General features: G+C 31.8%; 1 protein-coding gene across 3 annotated transcripts in view; it reads left to right on the forward strand.

Moving 5' to 3' along the window:
* LOC145254817 (protein mono-ADP-ribosyltransferase PARP14-like) overlaps positions 1-19,815 on the forward strand; it is a 99,261-nt gene extending 79,446 nt beyond the window's left edge. For 2 of the 3 annotated variants that reach the window (XM_080113643.1, XM_080113644.1), the window contains 6 exons: positions 3,097-3,312; positions 5,131-5,312; positions 13,564-13,975; positions 15,067-15,188; positions 16,899-17,079; positions 19,398-19,815. In XM_080113643.1, coding sequence (XP_079969769.1) covers positions 3,097-3,312; positions 5,131-5,312; positions 13,564-13,975; positions 15,067-15,188; positions 16,899-17,079; positions 19,398-19,681 — 1,397 coding nt within the window. In that variant the 3' untranslated portion in view covers positions 19,682-19,815. The remainder of the gene's footprint in view (positions 1-3,096; positions 3,313-5,130; positions 5,313-13,563; positions 13,976-15,066; positions 15,189-16,898; positions 17,080-19,397) is intronic. The other variant, XM_080113645.1, reaches the window with a different exon arrangement.
* Positions 19,816-20,279: the final 464 nt, after the last annotated feature.

Consider the following 20,279-nt stretch of genomic DNA (forward strand, 5'->3'; position numbering starts at 1 on the left):
GTGTTCTAACCAAATGAACTCTGCATTTTTTTTCTTAACTTCACAAATGGTTCTGTCAACTCATTATATTTTGGTACATATTTTCTATAAAATTTTATCAAACCCAAGAAAGACTCCAACTCTTTTTTATTTTTTGGTGTAGCCACTTTTAGAATTTTCTCTATTAGCGTTTCATCTGGAGAGATCCCTCCCTTTGATATTGAGTAATCCAAAAATGATATTTCGTTACTGTTGGTTACACACTTTTTTGTATTTACTGTCATGCCAGCATCTCTTAGCCAGTTCAGTATATTTTCAGTTTTTTTCTTGAAATCATCTTCATTTAAATCTCCAACACATATATCGTCTTGATAACAGACGGTATTTTCAACATTACTTTTTTAATAGCTTTTTGAAGAATTGCACTTGCCATTTTTATGCCATACGGCATCCTTTTCCACCTTAACAGGCCTATAGGTGTGTTTATGGTCATCACTTCTTTAAAATTTTCATCTATGGGAATTTGGTGGTAAGCTGATTCTTGGTCTATCTTTGGAAATACTTTCATTCCGGCAAGTTTATGTAAAGCTACTTCCACATTCGGAATAGGGTACGAATCGGCACAAACTTTATGGTTCACCCCTATTTTATAATCTCCACAAATTCTCAAGTCACCGTCTTTTTTTTAATACCACAATGGGTGATGCCCATTTACTTCCTCCTGAAGGAGGCAGGTTCTAATAAATTTTCCTTTATTAACTTTCGCAACTTAGCTATTACTAACGGTAATAAATGCACTGGTACTTTTCTCGCTTCGTAGTAGGAGGGGGGGGCTTTTCTTTTAATTTCAGACTAGCTTTCCATTTCTATCTCATTAATCAACTTCGTTGAATTTATTTTTAATACATCATTCCCCAATAATCCATGCGTTTTTTGGCAATTTGTAACTATAATGGGTACTACTTCATATTTTTCTTTTAGTTCTATTGAACCTTCAAAGTAACACATAATTGCTATAATCGAGCCATCAAACTGACGTAATTGTACGTTGCTTTTTTTTTTTTTTAAACGGTTTTCCTATTTTTTATAGTTACTTTACTGCTAGTATCTACTTGCATTTCAACAATACAATTGTTTCTTTTCATTTTTATTTTTGTATCTCCCTTCCTTGATCCAGTATTTTGTATATTATCCTTCTTTACATTAAAAATTTGTCTATTTTCATCCTCTATTCTTTCCACATTTCTCGTTTTACATACTTCTTTGAAATGATTCATTTTTAAACACTTTGAACATGTTTTTCCAAACGCTGGACATTTTTCTTGTTTCCTTTCATGAATTTTTCCACAGTAAGTACATTCCCCCCCCCCCACTTCTACCGTATATGTGTCAGCCATTATTTCTTCATAGGAGTTTTTATTTTATTTTGGTTGTAGGTATGTATTAATTCCTGCTGTTGTATAAATTCTAGACACATATTCAAGGGCATGTTTGTAAGTTGTAACTGTTCCATTAGCTTATATCTATGTGCATACCTTCACTCAATCTTAGTTGAATTAAGTCTTCTTCTGTTGTCTGTTCTTCTATTCCTGGTTTTTCAAAGTCACAGTATTTACTCACACTTCTTAACCTGTGTAAATATTTTACTATCGGTTCATCCACTTCCTGCTTCATTGCTATAAACTTGGTTCTTTCTGCAATCACCAGTCTTTTCTTTAGCCTCGTGTTTCCCTTGATAACCTGACTTATTTTTCGAAAGTCATTTCTTCTAATTCTCGAGGGCAAACCATTGTAGCAACCTTCATAATTGCTTCACAACCAGCGTTAACCATATTGTGGGTCTTCAAAGACCAGAGAATATCCTATCGTCGACGCTGTTGATATGTCGTGTATAGCGCTAAACAAGCGTTAAACAACCACCTGTTCTAGTTGGTGTCGGTTTATAAATATGAGCTATCTGCTCATATACAAATTATACTTAATTTGTATATCACTATAAAAACATTTCATGATTTACTTTAGAAAATATTTCATGATTTACTTTAGACTAGCGGGGGATACCCGGCGTTGCCCAGGTGTTTTGAGGTGTGTGTGGTTTTGGGTAAGTAAAAACAAAAGAATAATAAATAAAAAAATCGTTGCCCGGGTGTCTGTTTTTAAAAAAAATTTTGGTAGGTAAGTATGAAGCCTGAAGCCTTGAGGCGAAGTTGGAAAATAATAAAGTGTGAAAAAAAAACATACGACGTTAACCGTTCGTCCACCAAGAAATAGTAACGGAAACATGTTTGAATTTATTTAAGTATTAAGAATTGGCAGATGCCCGTACTTGATGACTTAATGAGGTCAACTTTGACTGCGGGGGCAGTTTTTTTTTTGTTTTTTTTTTTTTTTTTTTTTTATTATATGAAAAAGTCGAATCCACACGCGGCGATCAAAAAATGTTGAATATTTAGGTTTTCAAAGTCGGGCAATTTAAATACACACATGACCCCCGTTGTTATCTTGTAGATATTATCATTTAGACGTGATATAAAAAGTTTTAAGAAGGAGCAATCCCCGTGATAAGGCCTCGGAAAAAAAAGCCTTTTGCAGACATACACAAAAAGTGAACATACATACATACATGCATACATACATACATTCACACACACATTTTTGCTTTTATATATATATATAGAAAACATTTCATGATTTACTTTGAAAACATTTCATGATTTACTTTAGAAAACATTTCATGATTTACTTTAGACATTTCATAATTTACTTTGGGAAACATTACATAATTTACTATGGACAAGATTTCATAATCGATTGAGTCAAAATAGAAACAAAAGATCTTGTATGCAAAATGTATAGTTTGGAACATTTAAAAGAAAAATCTTTATATCAGATTCATTCCAATTACAAAAGTATCTTGTTTCAAACATGAAGCTTTATTAAGCTGATTAAAACTTTATAAAAATGTGAACTTGTGTAAAATACGATCCCATCATTTATTTTGTTCCAAATTTTGAAACCTTATTTAATCTTAAACCCTCTATCACTTGTTAGTATCATTTGCCCAACACTATATATCTCACAGTTATGTACATAATTGTGTTTTTCTTATTTTTTCAGGATTGGGCTGCACTATCGCTGATATTACAAAGAACTTTTTAAATGCTCTCAAGAGCTTTAGCAAATCTTCACCGAAATATCTGAAAACTGTAAAGTTAGTCATTTTTAATGCAGATATGTTAAATAAAATTTGTCAAATAATTGACAAGGAAACACAATCATTTTTTCAAATATTGAAGCGATTCAGTACTTCATTGAAATCGACAACAAAACAAGGTACATTTTATCATTATAAAAAATAACCTCAAATAAATAATTATTATAAAGATAATATACAATTTGGCATAGTCTCAAGAACAATTTCGTTCTAGTTAAAATTGGAAAAATAACATATATATAGATATATATGATTGATATTTTAATATACATTCCAACAGTACAATTTTACTCACTTAAATTACCTTAAATTTCTTAAATGTGTAAGCACAATTAACAGTTTTATTTCATTTAACTGCTTTAATTTTCTTAAATGTGTAAGCACAATTAACAGTTTTATTTCATTTAACTGCTTTAATTTTCTTAAATGTGTAAGCACAATTAACAGTTTTATTTGATTTAACTGCTTTAATTTTCTTAAACGTGTAAGCACAATTAACAGTTTTATTTAATTTAACTGCTTTAATTTTCTTAAATGTGTAAGCACAACAATTAACAGTTTTACTTAATTTAACTGCTTTAATTTTCTTGAATGTGTAAGCACAATTAACAGTTTTACTTGATTTAACTACCTTTATTTTTTATGTGTGCAAACACTACTAATAATTTTACTTGATTTGATTACCTTAATTTTCTTAAATGTGTAAGCACAACTAACAGTTTTACTTGTTTTAACTTCCCTTTTTTTTAAGTAACAAAGGTCGTTATTAATATGGAGAATCACTTGGTAACAAAAGATAGAGTCCATATCTTGCAAAAAGGTTTTATTATTATTATTATTATTATTATTATTATTATTATTATTATTATTATTATTATTATTATTATTATTATTATAGAAAGATAATTATTGCATAACACTTAAAAAAAAATATTGTGTTATCTCACTTGGAATAGAAATTTATTCATCGAGGAACCACTATGTATAGGAAGAAAAATTATGTAATATACAAGTGAGTAGTGATAACAAATAGAGTTGGTTTTAAATATAATGAGAATTAGATGTTGCTTACCTGATTGTGAGAGGGGAGATGACGTGGTATTGAGGATTGAGATCAGGAGAAAAGAACTAGGTTCAAGAGATTTGCAATTTAAGTATCTTTTGATATATATTTTTACTCTTGGGTATTATTACTCATGGTGTTTCTTGTATGAAATATGAAATACTGTGTTTTTCTTGTTAAGGGCAGTTTCGAATTTTCATTGAGGACAGAGCACATAACTCGAAAATTAAAAATTATTGTTGGAATAATTCTTATCTACCGAATCTGACAATACAATTACAAAAGTTTTTATAGAAACGGTTAAGTAATTTATTAAATTTCTAAATAAATACAAACAGCAACTTATTTCTGGCAGGGATGGGAGGGGAACAATGAAGTTAAAGAAAAATATTAGGCATTTTCTAAATAGACAAGTTTTACAATATTTTACAGATGAACACATGGTTATTTCAATTTGGTCAATGAATCATTTAAAGTCATATAATTTAATTGAAGGTTAAAGTTACTACTGCCAAGGCAATGGAAGTTACAAGGTATGGATGTCGAGTAGATTTCAAAGGTTATTCAAAAGAACTAGCAAAACTGTAGTCTGTTAGTGTTTATATATAGATTGTTGAAATTTTAAAAAAGTAACATGAATTAATTTCATTTTATTCAGAAATCAGCAAATTAATGGAAGCTGGGCCTCTCTGACTCAGTGCCAAATTTGACATACAAAATTTGAACATGAATATAGAAAACTTATTAAACAAATCTGAATAATAAAATATAACATTTTTAATATCTTAAAATAGTAAAACATTGATATTTAAGTCATCCAAACTAAAATGTCCTTCAAATACAGATTATTTATCAAATTTTTTTTCTGTTTCAGAACAAATAGAAGATCTACCGATTGGAAATATCACTCCATCTCCTGCCAGTTTGTACTTCTATGCAGATAGTTTGCAAACAGTAACTAAAGCAAAGGAAAATATTATCTCTCAGTATCAAAAAGACTACTTAATTTGCAAAGAAATTGATGATAAGAACATTTCAGAGTTGCCAAAGCAACAAGTAAGTTCTTGAAATGATGTTTTATTTTTATTTTATGAACAAGATAATGTCTGCAAATATCTACTTTTTACTAATAGAGTTAAATTAGTTTCAATTTTTTTTCTAACTTTATTATTTTGAAATAATATTTAGTTAATAATTAAGACAACGAAAAGAAGTTTCACTTTAATATTTAATAAACAACTTTATTTGTCATCTTCGTTAGTAGCGTGTACATGAGAGAAACGGGTTAGTAGAAGAGTCCAGTGTTTGTGTGCACTTGTATTTATAGTAGTTATGAAAAAAGTTCCTGATGTGGGGACGTAGATTAGATATTTAACAATTAGATATAGGTCAGGCCTGTTGAAAGAGAAAGAGAAAAGTTTAATGTGTTTACGTATGTCGGAGTGTCCATCTGATAGTAGAGACAGGGCAAAAGTTGTTGTAAGAAAGAGTATGCGTGTGGAGTGCACGTGGAAGCAAGCAGGAGTTTGGAAGGTCACTATGTTGTCTTGTTGTACTCACGTCCGGCCTGAGGTCAAAGCCCCAGGCTAATGTCTGCTGTCAACTGAAGCCATGGAGTAAGAGGAAGAAAGATTTGTTATTTTGCTTTTCGTGTACTTAGTCATGTGATTGAGAGCTGGCTTATGATTGGACAAGCCAGAAAGAAAATGGATTTCAAATCTCAAGCCGCGAGAATTAGCTCCTGCCTGGGATTGTAGCAAGTTTCGGCTGCTACAGATACCCCCTCGTTGGATTGAAAAAATGTTTTTGAAATAAAAGAAAGCTTCTTTTATGTGTGTCAGTTGTAATTTAGAAAATTCGAAGTAGTGAGGATTTTGTAATATGTCCCTCCGTGATAGCTGCTTGTAAAATCCGTTTTTTGTGTCAACACAAGGCTTGATGCTTATGACTGTGTTCAAATTTGTTTCATAGAATTGTATATAATTTCTTTAAACTTGAACTATTCCAGTGGAATTTGAAGTCATTAAGTTGCTCATTGCTAAACGTTGGTGACAAATTGTTTTGTTGACAAATTTATTTTGGTGGATGTTATGGAAAAATAAATGTTTTGAGTGTGTTCTTCTGTGAAGAGTGTTCTGGATTGCTAGTCGCCATTAATGCGATTTTGTTGGACTTGAATGTTCAGTAAATAATTATTTATTTTTCTGTGGAAAAAAAAATGTTGGTTTTCGGTGAAAAGAAATATTTTTTTTGTGAGATAATTTTGCAAGGGGACTGTTTATTTTAGCAGAGAATATTTACGGTACGTCTGTAAATGGAGTCGAGTTGACCCATGTTTTTGGTGTTGTTGTTATAATTTCCGCGGTACATGTAAAAGGTAGAGAGTTGGTAATAGAAAAAGGTAGCAAAAGTCAAGTGTTAAGAGTGTTTTCATACACGAAGAAAGTGTTCACTCTTTTTTTTTGTATGTAGCCGTTGTGAAAGAAAAGATGTTTTTTCTTTGTTTCAAGAAAACGTATCTGGTTGAAACGTTTTATTTCCTCCGTGAAAATGTGGGAAGTATTTCAAATGTGTTTCCGCTAAGATGTTTTTAGCTTTTTTTATGTGACACATGTCTTTGAAAATGTTTCCGCTTTTTATTTTTAAGTCCAACGATGATGTTTTTTTTTTTAAAAAAAGTCTGCTTTTTAGTCCAGCGATGATGTTTTTTCTTTTGGGCGAAAAGAATGTCCAGTGTTAGAAAAGTATTCTAGAGAATTCTCAAGTGATGACTAAGCGACATTTGAAGATTGTTTTTGCTTTTCTGTTAAAAGTGTGTACTCTTGTTATTTTTGTTTTTATTGATGAGTATTTTTTTTGTTTATATTGACGAGTACTTTTTTGTTTTTATTGACGAGTATTTTTTTTTTACATGTATGCGGTCAAAATGAGTTTTTGAAAGGAAAGAATCCTGCAGCAACGTGAAATGTTAGCGATACTGTTGTTTTTAAGAGGCTAAGCAAAACAAAGATAACAAACAAAGAAAGTCGCTGAAAATCACGACGAGGTCACCATTTTAGTTAACAATGAAGACAAAATGGAATAGTTGCGTGTTCATACCACGTCCAGCTCACCAGTTTAGTTAATAATTAAGACAACGAAAAAAAGTTTCACTTTAATATTTAATAAACAACTTTCTTTTTCATCCTCATTAGTGGCATGTACAAGAGAGAAACGGGTTAGTAGAAGAGTCCAGTGTTCGTGTGCACTTGTATTTATAGTAGTCGTGAAAAGAGTTCCTGATGTGGGGGCGTAGATTAGATATCTGACAATTAGATATAGGTCAGGCTTGTTGAAAGGTGTTCTTGTGTAAAGATAGAATTAATATATTGCTGGTTTGTTGAGGAGAGAACAGCTCAGTTCCATTTACACATGTTTATAATTAGTAGTCGTCGGGACGAAGGAGGTTGGTTAAAGGAGAAAAAAGGGAAAAGGTGTTCAGTGCATACGTCGTGGAAGCATGCATCCGATAGTAGAGATAGGGCAATGGTTAGTGTCTCATGGTAAAAAGGAGTATGTGCGTGGAGTGCACGTGGAAGCAACTAGGAGTTTGAAAGGTCACCATGTTGTCTTGCTGTACTCACATTCGGCCTGGGCAAATGTCTACTACCAGCTGAAGAGTAAGAGGAAGAAAGGTTTGTGATTTCGCCTTTTTTGTACTCGGTCACGTGATTGAGAGCTGGCCTGTGATTGGACAAGCCAGGGAGAAAATGGATTTCAAATCTCGAGCCGTGAGAATTAGCTCCTGCCTGCGATTGTAGCGAGTGTCGGTTGCTACAAATACTTTCATATTCTTAGTCAAAAAAGTGTTCTCATACTGTTCTTATTTGAGAGAATATATTTCTCTCGTTTAAAAGGAGTAATTTTACATTGCTCTCCTTTGGAAGTACTCCTAAGTTTTGAGACATTGTGTTGAACAAAGATGGCGGCGTAGTTCAGATCAATAACCAAGACAGCGGCCAAGAATCAAATGCAGTCCATGGCGCAGTTAACAGCGAACTGATTGAATCCAAAATTCGACAATTTTTATAAAAATTTTGAAACGTTTTCATTGGTTGTTTAGCACAGTCGTTGGTTATAAAAATGATTGGCTAATCCATTCGTCTCATATCCCCATTAGGAGTCAAACACATTTTACACACACCCTTTTTTGATATAATGGAAAAATCCTTTCGGATTCAATTTTGGTTTCACTTGAGAAAAGGAAAGAAAAATAAATAAATAAATAAAAAATAAATGAACAAAGAAAAATAAACCAATAAAATAATTGTTTTTTTTTGTTTTGTTTTTTGTTTTTTTGTTTTTTCTTCTGGTTTTGGGGGAATTTGTCTTTATTCTCATTGGTCAAAAAGAATTATTAATATATTGGTATAATGTATGCAAAAAGAAGCCATTTTTTATGACATTGAGTTTTTTTTTTTTGGGGGGGGGGGTGATACATATAAAAATAAACACTTTTCAAATATATATAAGCATACAAATAGAATACTTTTCAAATACATATAAACATATGCACAAAAATTCACAAATATACATTGTTTTGGTTTGTTTTAACAAATGTTTGCCAAAAAAAAAGATACAAAAAGAACTATTTTACAAATAGGAAGTTTACAAAACGGTTTTAACAAGTGACTTTTTTTTTTGTAACAAAAACTGGAAACATTATGTTAGGTATTAGTTGGTTAATTTGGTTAGTAAGGTAGAAATGGTCGCAGTTTAACGTCGTGCTCGGGACAATTTACAATTTTTTTTTTTTTTTTTGTGTGATTTTGACTGTTCATGCTTCTCCTTTTGGGTTTCTGAAAAGAGATTTATTCATAATTAGATTCCAAAATGTTCGTTTATAAAATGTTTTAATTTTATTCTTTTTATAGGTTTAGTGAAAATGTTGGCTATATTATTCTCAGACGTCACATAAGTAAGAGTAATAGATTTTTTCCTTATTTCATCCCTTATAAAATGATATCTGATATCAATATGCCTCGACCTTTGATGAATAATAGCATTATTTGCTAATAAGATACTGCTCTGATTATCACAATGAATTACTATAGGATTTTTTTTATTTAGATCTGGTTTTAAAATAGATTTTAGAAGGGTGTTCAGAAAAATTGCCTCCTGCACAGAATGAGTAAGAGCCACAGGTAGAAAGGGCAACAATTTGTTGCTTTGTAGTTTTCCAAGAGATCATAGGTCCAATCTTTGACAGTCTAAAACAATACTCCGCTATACTCTTTCCATCCTCAGAGTTACCCCAATCTGAATCCGAAAATCCTTTTAAATTTAGAGGATATGTAGACTTTTTAAATCTTAAAGATTGTTCCTTGGTTCCTTTTAGGTAATGAAGGATTTGTTTTGCACGATTAAGGTCTTTAATTGTCGGTTTCGATAAGTTTTGAGATAACTTTGTTACAGTGTAACATATGTCAGGCCTTGTTGCGGTCATCAAGTAGATGAGGCTCCCTACAATTTCCCTGCATATTCGATTATCTATGGATTTTGTTTCGATCCCTATATTTTTATTTATGTCCATTTCGACGGGAGTTGAACGTGGCTTACAATCTTGCATTCCCAACATGAGCAGAATTTTTTCAATGTATCGTGATTGGTTCATAGTTATAGTTCCATTTTCACGGGTAAATTTTATACCGAGGAACCATGACAGTCGTCCAAGATCCGCCATTTTAAATTTTTTATTTAATTCATTTTTAACATCTTTTAAAGTGTTGTCACAGTTTGAGGCGAGTAATATATCGTCAACCTAAAAAACCAAAATCAACAATTTATTACCCACATTTTTGGTATACATGCACACGTCTACAGGACATTGTTTGAATTCCTGTTCTATTAAATATTTATGTGCACTTTGTTTTAGTCCATATAACGATTTATTTAATTTCCACACCCAATTTTTATTTTTTATTTTAAATCCCTCTGGGGGGTAAATGTAGATTTCACAGTCAATCGGAGCATTTAAATAAGCATTTTTTACATCCATTTGATGTATTTTAAATTGTATTGAGCGACAAGTTGTAATAAAATTCTAATGGTCGTTAAATTTGTCATTGGTGAAAATGTTGCAAAATATTCCACTCCAGAAATTTGTGAATAACATTTTGCCACAAATCTTGCTTTAAAAGTTTCACTGCCAGAAGCTGTGATCTTTTTGGAAAAAAAACCCAGCGTGAAGAAATTATATTCTTATCTGTTGGTTTTGCCACTATTTCGTATGTGTTATTTTCAGATAAAGCTTTAAATTCGGACACCATAGCTTGTTCCCATTCTTGGTGATTTTGTGAATTAATCGCCTCATTATAACTTTCCGCTGCGCTGTTCAATGAATAACAGTAATCCACGGCGTAATCGTGTATCTTTTCAATTTGTAAGAAGTCTGGCCTTTTTCGCTCCCTTATTGGGTATCGACGTGTCTGTTTAATATTTTCGTCAGAAGTTCTACTGTAATTGTCATCGTTATTAATATTTTCATTGTGATCGATTAAGATGCTAGGTAATATTTCACGTTTTTCATCCACTGGATCGCCATTTTTTAAAGTTAATGTATCATTGAATTTTACACATCTAAGCTTTTTTATGGCATTTTGAGTTTGGAATAGATTAAGTATGCCGGACTATTTTTATCATAACCTACGAAAGTACCTTTTTCGCTCTTAGTATTTAGTTTACTGGTGTTTCTATAAATGCAAAACAATCAGAACCAAATAGATGCATTCTGTTCATTTTAGGTTTTACACCACAAAACGCTTCATACCGCGTTTTTCCTAGCCTCTTGAACGATCTATTTCTGATATATGCTGCTGCCATTAAAGCGTATGTCCATAAATTATGCGCTAATTTCGATTCGATAAGTAGGCATCTTGTCATCTCAAAAAGTGTTCGCCATGCCCTTTCAGCGGTACCACTTTGGAAGGGGGAATACGGCGCTAATTTCTCATGTTTAATACGGTGGTTAATTAATAGTAGTTCAAAGTCTTTACTAGTAAATTCAGTCCCATTGTCTGAGCTAATACATTTTACTGAACCGTACGGGGCAACATCAGCTAAATATTTCTTAGTGGCGAGGATAGTGTCGGATTTGTTTGTTAGAAAATAAACCATAATTAAACCGGAAAAATTATCAATAAAGTTCAAAACGTACCTTAGATTATTTCTCCCCATCGGGCTGATCGAACCTGCTAAGTCACAATGCACAAGTGAGAGAATTTTCGTAGCTTTTTTATCTGGCGTTCGGCTTATATCTTTTGTCATTTTCCCCTGTGCACACACATCATAATTTGGGAGATCGTCTGAAGGTATTATTTTCATGCCTTTGACTAAATTTGGTAATTTTTTAATATCAGCTGCATTGCAGTGTCCTAGAATTTTATGCCAGGTTTCCAAGGCGTGACAGGCAGTTTTTAAGGGAACCATACTTTTTAAATAATATAGTCGGCCATTTTCTTTAATGTCAAATACAGTTCCATTGGGGTATGTCAATTTTGATGTATTTTGGCGAAATTGTATATTTGTGCCTTGTTTGATTGCAGCCTGCACGGAAAATATGTCTTGCTTAAATGTAGGTATGAACAGAGCATTTTTTAGAATACAGTTACAGATTTCGTCTTTATTATTTTTTAGGGATATTTTAGCATTGCCTCTTTTCAAGACTATATCATTTATTTGACTACCGTCGGCAAGTTCGACAAAATGACTTTGAGGATTAAAGTTTGAATCAAAATTAATAAAATCAGATTCCTTGGTGATAACGTGCGCTGTAGCACCACAGTCTACAAGGAGATTTTTACCGTTTGTGGTATTGTCAAAGTTACATGTGAATAGAAATGTATGTTCTTCCTCAAAGTTCTCAACGTTTTTTACGGAGTCCATTTTAGAGCGTTTATATCGACATTGGAAACTTTTGTGGTTGGGTCGTCCACAATTATAGCAGATAATTTTATTCTTGTTCTTGGAAAAATTACTTTTGGAGAATACATTGCGGTGAGATGCATAATTTGGTTGTGTCTGCTTTCGAGAAGCATTTTTGAACTTCATAATATTGCTGGAGTTATTATTGTCCACGAGCATACGATTAGTCTCTTCGTAACTGCGCAATGCCACTTTAAATTCGCTGAAATTTATGGGTTTGTCTTTCTGAGTTATAACAGTTGTAAATGGTTTAAAATCGACTGGAAGTCCCTTGAGGGTCATTGATATCAACAAGCTATCGCTTATTATTTCACCTGAGAGTTTTAAGGCATTGGCGGTTGTTTCTGCCCTTATAATGTAGTCGGTAATCGTTTCATCCTCGTTACATTTCATAGACGTTAATTCTGTATATAGGGATATTATTTTCGGTTTCCCTTTTGATAAATAATGTTCTCTTAATATGTTCAATGCTTTCCTTCCATCATCCAATGCATCTCTTATAATCAGACACAGACTTCTATCATCTAAACATTGAATCAGTTCTGCAAAAACAGTCGCGTTCTCTTCGAGAAATTCGGGGTCGTTTGGATTCTCTGTTGGAGATTGTATCACTTTGTGTAGTTTTCGAATCCTTAGATATCCCAGAAATGTTACCTGCCACAATTCGAATTTAGATTCCAATCCGTCAAAGAAAAGACGGTGGCTGGGCGCATAACCTGTAAAGTTTTGATACATTGTGTTGGCAGCGTAGTTCAGATCAGTAACCAAGATGGCGGCCAAGAATCAAATGCGGTCCATGGCGCAGTTTACGGCGAACTGATTGAATCCAAAAATCGACAATTTTTATAATTTTGAAACATTTTCATTGGTTGTTTAGCACAGCCGTTGGTTATAAAAATGATTAGCGAATCCATTCATCTCATACCCCCATTAGGAATCAACAACATTTTACAAAAATGGATTTCAAATCTCGAGCCGTGAGAATTAGCTCCTGCCTGTGATTGTAGTGAGTGTCGGTTGCTACAAATACTTTCATATTCTTAGTCAAAAAAGTGTTCTCATGCTGTTCTTATTTGAGAGAATATATTTCTCTCGTTTGAAAGGAATAATTTTACATTGCTCTCCTTTGGAAGTACTCCTATGTCTTCAAGATGCTCCCTTACTCTCTCATTCTTTACATTTGAAAAGAGTAATTTTACATTGGATGGATTACTTTGATACTCTTACCTTCTAGGTAACTTTTGACTTTTCTTACACTGTTATTGTTACACTTTGTGATATTCTCATACTCATACCATTCTTGCAAAATTATCTTTTATTTTTCTTCTATCTTTTTCTAATTTAGAGACAGCAGATAATGAAACTGCAGCATAAACATGAAGTGAAGATAGAGATTACATCTTCAAAGATTACAATAAATGGATATAAGGACGATGCTCTGTCAGTAACTGGGGATATCAAAACGATTATATTATCATTTGTGACTGATATGAAAAATGAACAGACTGCTGAACTGATGGAAAAAATAGTCCAGTGGAGCTATATGACATATGATCAGGGCCAATCAAAAACGGAGCCATATCCTAAAGATATTAATCAACAACTAGAAGAGGCATATAAAAATGATAAGATGCTCACTTTAACCCGTAATGGCAAGAGCACTGTTTTTGATATGAGAAAAGAAGACATGGTTGAATATGAACAAAACAATCCGAAAAAATCCATTAAGATGCTCAGAAATGACAAAACTCAAGGAGGTATGGAAATTTTTATTCATCCCATCATTCAATATAATTTTTTTGTCTTTGATTAAAACATTTTCAACTGGTCTTTTATCTTGCTCCCAACGAGTTCTACCAAAAAAAAATCTCTCATTTTCTAAAAATAATGTCAAACTGGCCATCTCAATTACTTACTGGTCATGTCCATTGTCTTTGTTTAACAAGGTGTTTATAATCAGCATTTAACTATAATTAATATCTTGTACAAAAGATCTGATGTGACACGATCAAATCATGCAATTGTAACAAACTGGCCTATATCAGATCCTACTTAGAAAATTAGTTTTAATTTAAATTCAAAATAACACCTTTTAATTACAATTTTCAAAACATTTATTATAACTATTTTATAATTTATAATTAAAAAAATATGACATCTAAACAATCTATTGAAATAAAGTGGCTTTATCATCAATTTTTTGCTCTTGAAATATCGAGAGACCCCTTCTTTATAATTGTTTTATATGTAGATGTTGAAGACACTGAAAACGTTTCTTCTTGAATGAATACCAAAAGTGTCACAGAATATTTTAGCATCATAGATTTGCTATTCATCGAATGCATAGAATATCAATGTGCTTGACGCTGCACAATAGATGGTGCTTGGACTGTCATTAAACATGATGGAAACTGAAAGATAATTTAGGTTGCAGTGATTCATTTAACCATACATAAATCTGTTAAATAAAATTCGTTGATAGATTAATTGAAAGGTGCCATCTTTTTAATGATTACGATCGGTCAGAAACAGTAATTGAAATTGAAGCACTAGTTCTATAAGAGTCTCTAAAATTAAGCAAAACTGAGTCTAGTTAGTACATAGATGGATGATCATTTTTATTGTTGGTTAAATGCATCTGCTTAGTCCTATAAACCAGTCATAAACATTGGTGTTACTGACTTAGAAAGGGAGCTTTACTAAGATATAAGAATATGCTAAGTATTTCAGTATTGAATAAGAAAAGATTTCAATCAACAGTTTAAATCGAAAATTACATCAAAATGCTTTCCATGTTTTTATAATTTTTTTTAACTAAAACCGTGAATATATTTTCTCATATCAACAGTTTCATTGCCTGAACATTGGTCTCCAATGGGAAACAGTAATTACATCAAAGTTGAGTTGAAACCTGGTGCCGAATATGATCAAGTGAAAAATGCTTTTCCTGAAAACTTTACAATTGTCAAGGTAAAGATTGTTTCTACAAAACCTCAATTCTAATATGGTTTTATGAAAAACTAGTGTGACATACCCGATGTTGCTCAGGATTATTTACTATCATTTTCTCTTTATTAATTTCTTATAAGAAAGTTTCTCAATTTTAGGGGTCCTATGAAAAGTTGAAATGGCATAATTGAAGCTATCACTTAATAAAAAAATATTATTTTAATTTTATTATTTTACATGAAAGGAAGAGTATATCAAAATGTCTATGCAGTGTGATGATATATAGATGTTAAACCAGGCTAGTGAGTATTGAGGACATGTGTTGCATGGAAAGAAATGATATGAGAATGACATGATGGTGAGTCAAAGGCAGGTTTAGATTTGATGAGTTCAGAGGAAGATTAAATCTAGATAGTATAGGAAGATGTTTGCAGAAAAGTAGACTTTGATAGTATGGTCATATTGAAAGAATGAATAAGAGTTCTTATGTGAATAGATGCAGAACAGTGGAGATAAAAGTTTCAGTTCAAAGTGAAAGGACAAGGAAAACATGGGAGAAAGTGATAAAAATTAACTTCCATACCTTATTACACTTGTTGAATAGCAAGGTTCAAGCATACCTAAATAATGAGAATAAATCGTCCTGGTTATAGAACTCGGGTGATGCAATCAAATCAATTATCAAAAGAATGTTACAGCAAACTACATCGACAGAATAGGGGTTGTTTCTGTGAACACACTCAAATCAAAAGAACCCGTCCTCTTTCCCTTCACTGTCACCAAAAACAAACAACAATCATAAAGCAGAATTATATTTTCATAAATTGAAATCAATTGTCAAAAGGTCACAGCAAACTAAAAAAAAAAAAAAAAAAGAAGACTGGACAAAATGGCAAGTATTGTGGTTGAATCCAATTTTAGCGTTACAAATTCCAGAGAATTTTTTGAGGATCGGCACTATTGCTAAACGAATTATTTTGTGTTAAATAGTATATTTTGTTTTAAAAAATAACCATAGAACAAAATATCGAAGCCAGTGATTTTGTTTACTTTATCGCCATCATCTAAATTGAAAATAAAAATGTCCGCTTCTTGTCTTCTTCCTAAAATCATCTTTTAATCTGATTGGTCAATTTTTTTCTTCGAGAGTGACCTGTGGGGGGATTTTCACTTAAATGAAAAAAATATTAAACAGGATTTGTTTTTTTTTTCCTTCAATTGGGGGTGGTTGTGGAATTTTCCTTTTATTTAAAATAAAATAAAACAAGCGAAAAAAATTATTTGATTTGAACAAAGTAAAATAAAACAAACATTATCAAACATTTATTTTACATTTGTACAGATTCGGTAAAATAAGTTTCGAGAAAAGCGTAATATTAATGCGCATTGAAGGAAAAAACTAAATCTTGTTTAATGATTTTCTCGTTTGTTTTACTTTATTTTAAATAAAGTGACCCCCCCCCCATTTTTATAGAGCACAACGTAACACATTACATACAAAGGCCTAATAGACTCTTACCTTAGTTGACAATGGTAACACTAAGTAAAAAGTAAATAAGCAAAAGTCATGTAATAATAATAGCAGCCATTTTATATTTTATATTGATTTCAAGGTTAAAAGTTTATTTTTAGAATATCATCTTGAAAATAATTAAAAAACAACTGGAACATGTAAAGAAACATAATTTAAAAATAGAATGGTTTTGTGTATATTTCTATTTCCTTTTTCAGATAGAAAGAATACAAAACATAGGTTTGTATCGTAAATATAAAATTCATTTGGACCAAACTAATAAAACAAACCCTCCAGGAACAAATAATGAGACTAAAGGCTTATGGCATGGTACAAGTGACGCAGTTACGGAAAAGATTAATGCACATGGTTTTGATAGAAGTTACTGTGGGAAAAATGGTGAGTTTTATTTTCTTCAATATTTGATGAACTCATATGAATTTAGAAGGAAAAAAACTTTTTGTATGAACATTTTGTAGCAAATACTTAATTACCTACGATTTGTATACTATGATTATAATGATGGAATATCTACACAGAGCATTCGTACAGGTCAGGTACCATTGAAAACAAATTATTCAAAATATGTCTGACTATACCGTTTAATTGAATGATTCAAAAGCTCTTCTCACACTTTATGACTAATTGTATGTCTTTCTAACTATAGTTGCTGTATTACTCTCAACCACCCTCACAATTGAAATCTAATCTTGATTTTAGAGTCACTTTAATTGCTCTAGATTCTAGGTGGAGTCAACATCCATAATCAGCAGCAGGGTTGAGCAGAGCAACTTGCTTATTTGGAATATCAACATAATTTAAATAAGCAAGTTGCTCTGTCCCACCTTACAAACTTATTCCAACTCCTGGCCCCTGTTAACTCCTTAAGAGTTAATTATAGCTGGTGCTGCAAGTCCTTTACTTTGGATAATGATATGTTAAAGTTTCAGCAATTAGCCATTCTAGTTTTAGGACATGTTTACCTGCTACAAGTGCAGTCGATGCAATCTTTGGTGATGTTCTCATCCATTGAATGCCTTGCTCAGAAAAGATATCTTTTAACAGTTAACCTATTTATTGTTACATATTTTTATCTTTACAATGGCTCCTAGTGATGAATACTAATGAACACTATCTCATTCATGGGCTTGAACCAATAGTCCAACAAGTCAAGGAGAAACTTCCTCAGCCATATCAAACCCCTAACATCTTATGAAGAGACCAAACTACAACTGTTGGCCAGACAGCTAGAGAATAGATAGAGAATCTTTGTCTTCTTAGGCCCTCCCTCCCAGTTCATAAATATCCTGGCTCCAGTGTAAAACAATCAACTGCCTAAGAATAGGAACGGGTTGATCAAAAGTTACTTCAACTAGATCAAGATATAAAACTGACCCAACCATCTGCAACACTACCTTGTCTGCCTTTTACTGCCCAACTGTTGCAGCCAGAAAATATTGCAAAGTACAAGGACTATATAAAAAAAAGTGTGAAACTATTATATGGTCACATGATTCAAAGACATGAAGAAGAAAAATTTGTTTGTTGTGAATTTACGATTCTTACTTGCTGATACCTTAAGTAAGTACATTCCTTACGAATCAGGTACGAATTATTCAAAATATGTCTTATTTAATTATTTGGACTATTACCCTCATCTTTTAGTTGTTCTTTGTCCCAACGTTTTTGCCAATTATTCCTCTGGACTTCGTCAGGTTAACTGCAACGGGATAGGAATGTTGAATCCTCCAAGATCAAAGTGTAGTATCTGTTCTTCAGATGCTGCACTTCTATTTCTTGTTCTCTTTCAGTGGAGGAGAAATCCTTCACGACTGAGACAATTTTTATTTTTGTACCTTTTCTCCACGTTAAAAAACGACCCTGGTGTCTAACTCTGTCCCATGGGGAAGCATAGTAAATAGATACATCCACAGCAATCTCATCGCAGTTAACCTGATGAAGGCCAAAGGAATGGCCAAAATGCCATGAAAGCAACAACTATAAGAATAATAGTTCAAATAATTAAATAAATTATACAAATTACTCATCTCCAAATCATTGCAAATTAATTCAATAATATTCAAAATATGTCTTGCTATACCATTCAATGGAATGATTCAAAAGTTTTCATCACACCTAGTTCCTGATCGTATGGCTTTAAAACTATTCTAACTATTGCTTTCATCTGCCCTCATAGCTCAATCTAATCTAGATTCTAGGTTGAATCCATGACTATAATCAACAGCAAAGTTCCCTATCATGCTTAAGAATTGGTAATAGATAATACTGGAAGTCCTCCATTTTGAACAACGATGTATTAAACTTTCATTAACGAGTCATTTTAGTTTAAAGGCAGGTTTATCTCCTACAAATGCATTCGATGCAGTCTTTGATGATGGTCTCATCTATTGAACGCCTTACTCAGAAAAGATATCTTTTAATAGGTGACCTATTTATTCTTACATAGTTTTATCTTTGTGGTTGTTTCAATACAATATATAAGTTATCATAAATGTGTGATTCTTGTCTATTGATATCTTGGGTAACTGCCTGGCTTTTCTAATAAGGAGCACCATTCCTTGATATAGATACATGATTCATATCATTATGTTTTTGCTTTTTATATTAATTTCTTACCAACAAAAATCCTATGATATAACCAAAAAAAAAAAAAATGAGTACATAAAATATAACACTTCTCTTTGTTTCTTTGACAGCGACGGCATATGGAATGGGTGTATATTTTGCCCGTGATGCACAATATTCACTAAGCAGCACTTATTCACCTCCAGATACCAATGGCCACAAACACATATACATGTGCAATGTGATCACAGGTATCAGCTGCTTGGGTTCTCCAAATATCAAATTTCTTCCAGATAATCCAAATGTTCCGGGAACAAAATTCGATTCTTCTGTTAATGATGTAAATGCACCCAATATTTTTGTTATTTTTCACGATGTATCTGTTTATCCGACCTACTTGATCACTTGCCATTAAATCTATTGTAATTCATTCGTTGCAAACAAAAGATTATCTGTTAAAAGAGTGAAAAATTTGCAGCATTTTGGTGTTATTTCACTAAACCTTTGTACTGTATCACAACTTTTTTTAGGAAAAAAGAATTATATATCTTAATGTCTTCATTATTTTTATATATATTAATGATTTGAGGGATAAAATTTAAATCTATATATATATATATATATATATATATATATATATATATATATATATATATATATATATATATATATATACACACACACACAAATATAATTATTATAAATCTATTGTAATTCATTCGTTGCAAACAAAAGATTTAAGCTACTTTTGTGGTACTCCACTAAACCTGTATCAAAAATATACATAGGTATAATATGATAATCACAATTTTCAAGTTCATTTTATCTTTATTTTCAATTTATATTTCTTTCTTTCTTTGAATTTTTGAAAAGATTTGCAATTTCTCTTTATTCTCAATTTATAGTTTTCAAAATATCTTTAAGTATTGGCTTATATAGAGACAATGAAACGTTTCCCTTCATTGTGTTTTCGCTTTTTTTTTCTCTTTTTTTTTTTTTTGTATTTTATGTAA

The sequence above is a fragment of the Euprymna scolopes genome, chromosome 30 (assembly GCF_053919585.1).
Source record: "Euprymna scolopes isolate OS-2025 chromosome 30, ASM5391958v1, whole genome shotgun sequence".
Classification (NCBI taxonomy): Eukaryota; Metazoa; Mollusca; class Cephalopoda; order Sepiida; family Sepiolidae; genus Euprymna; species Euprymna scolopes.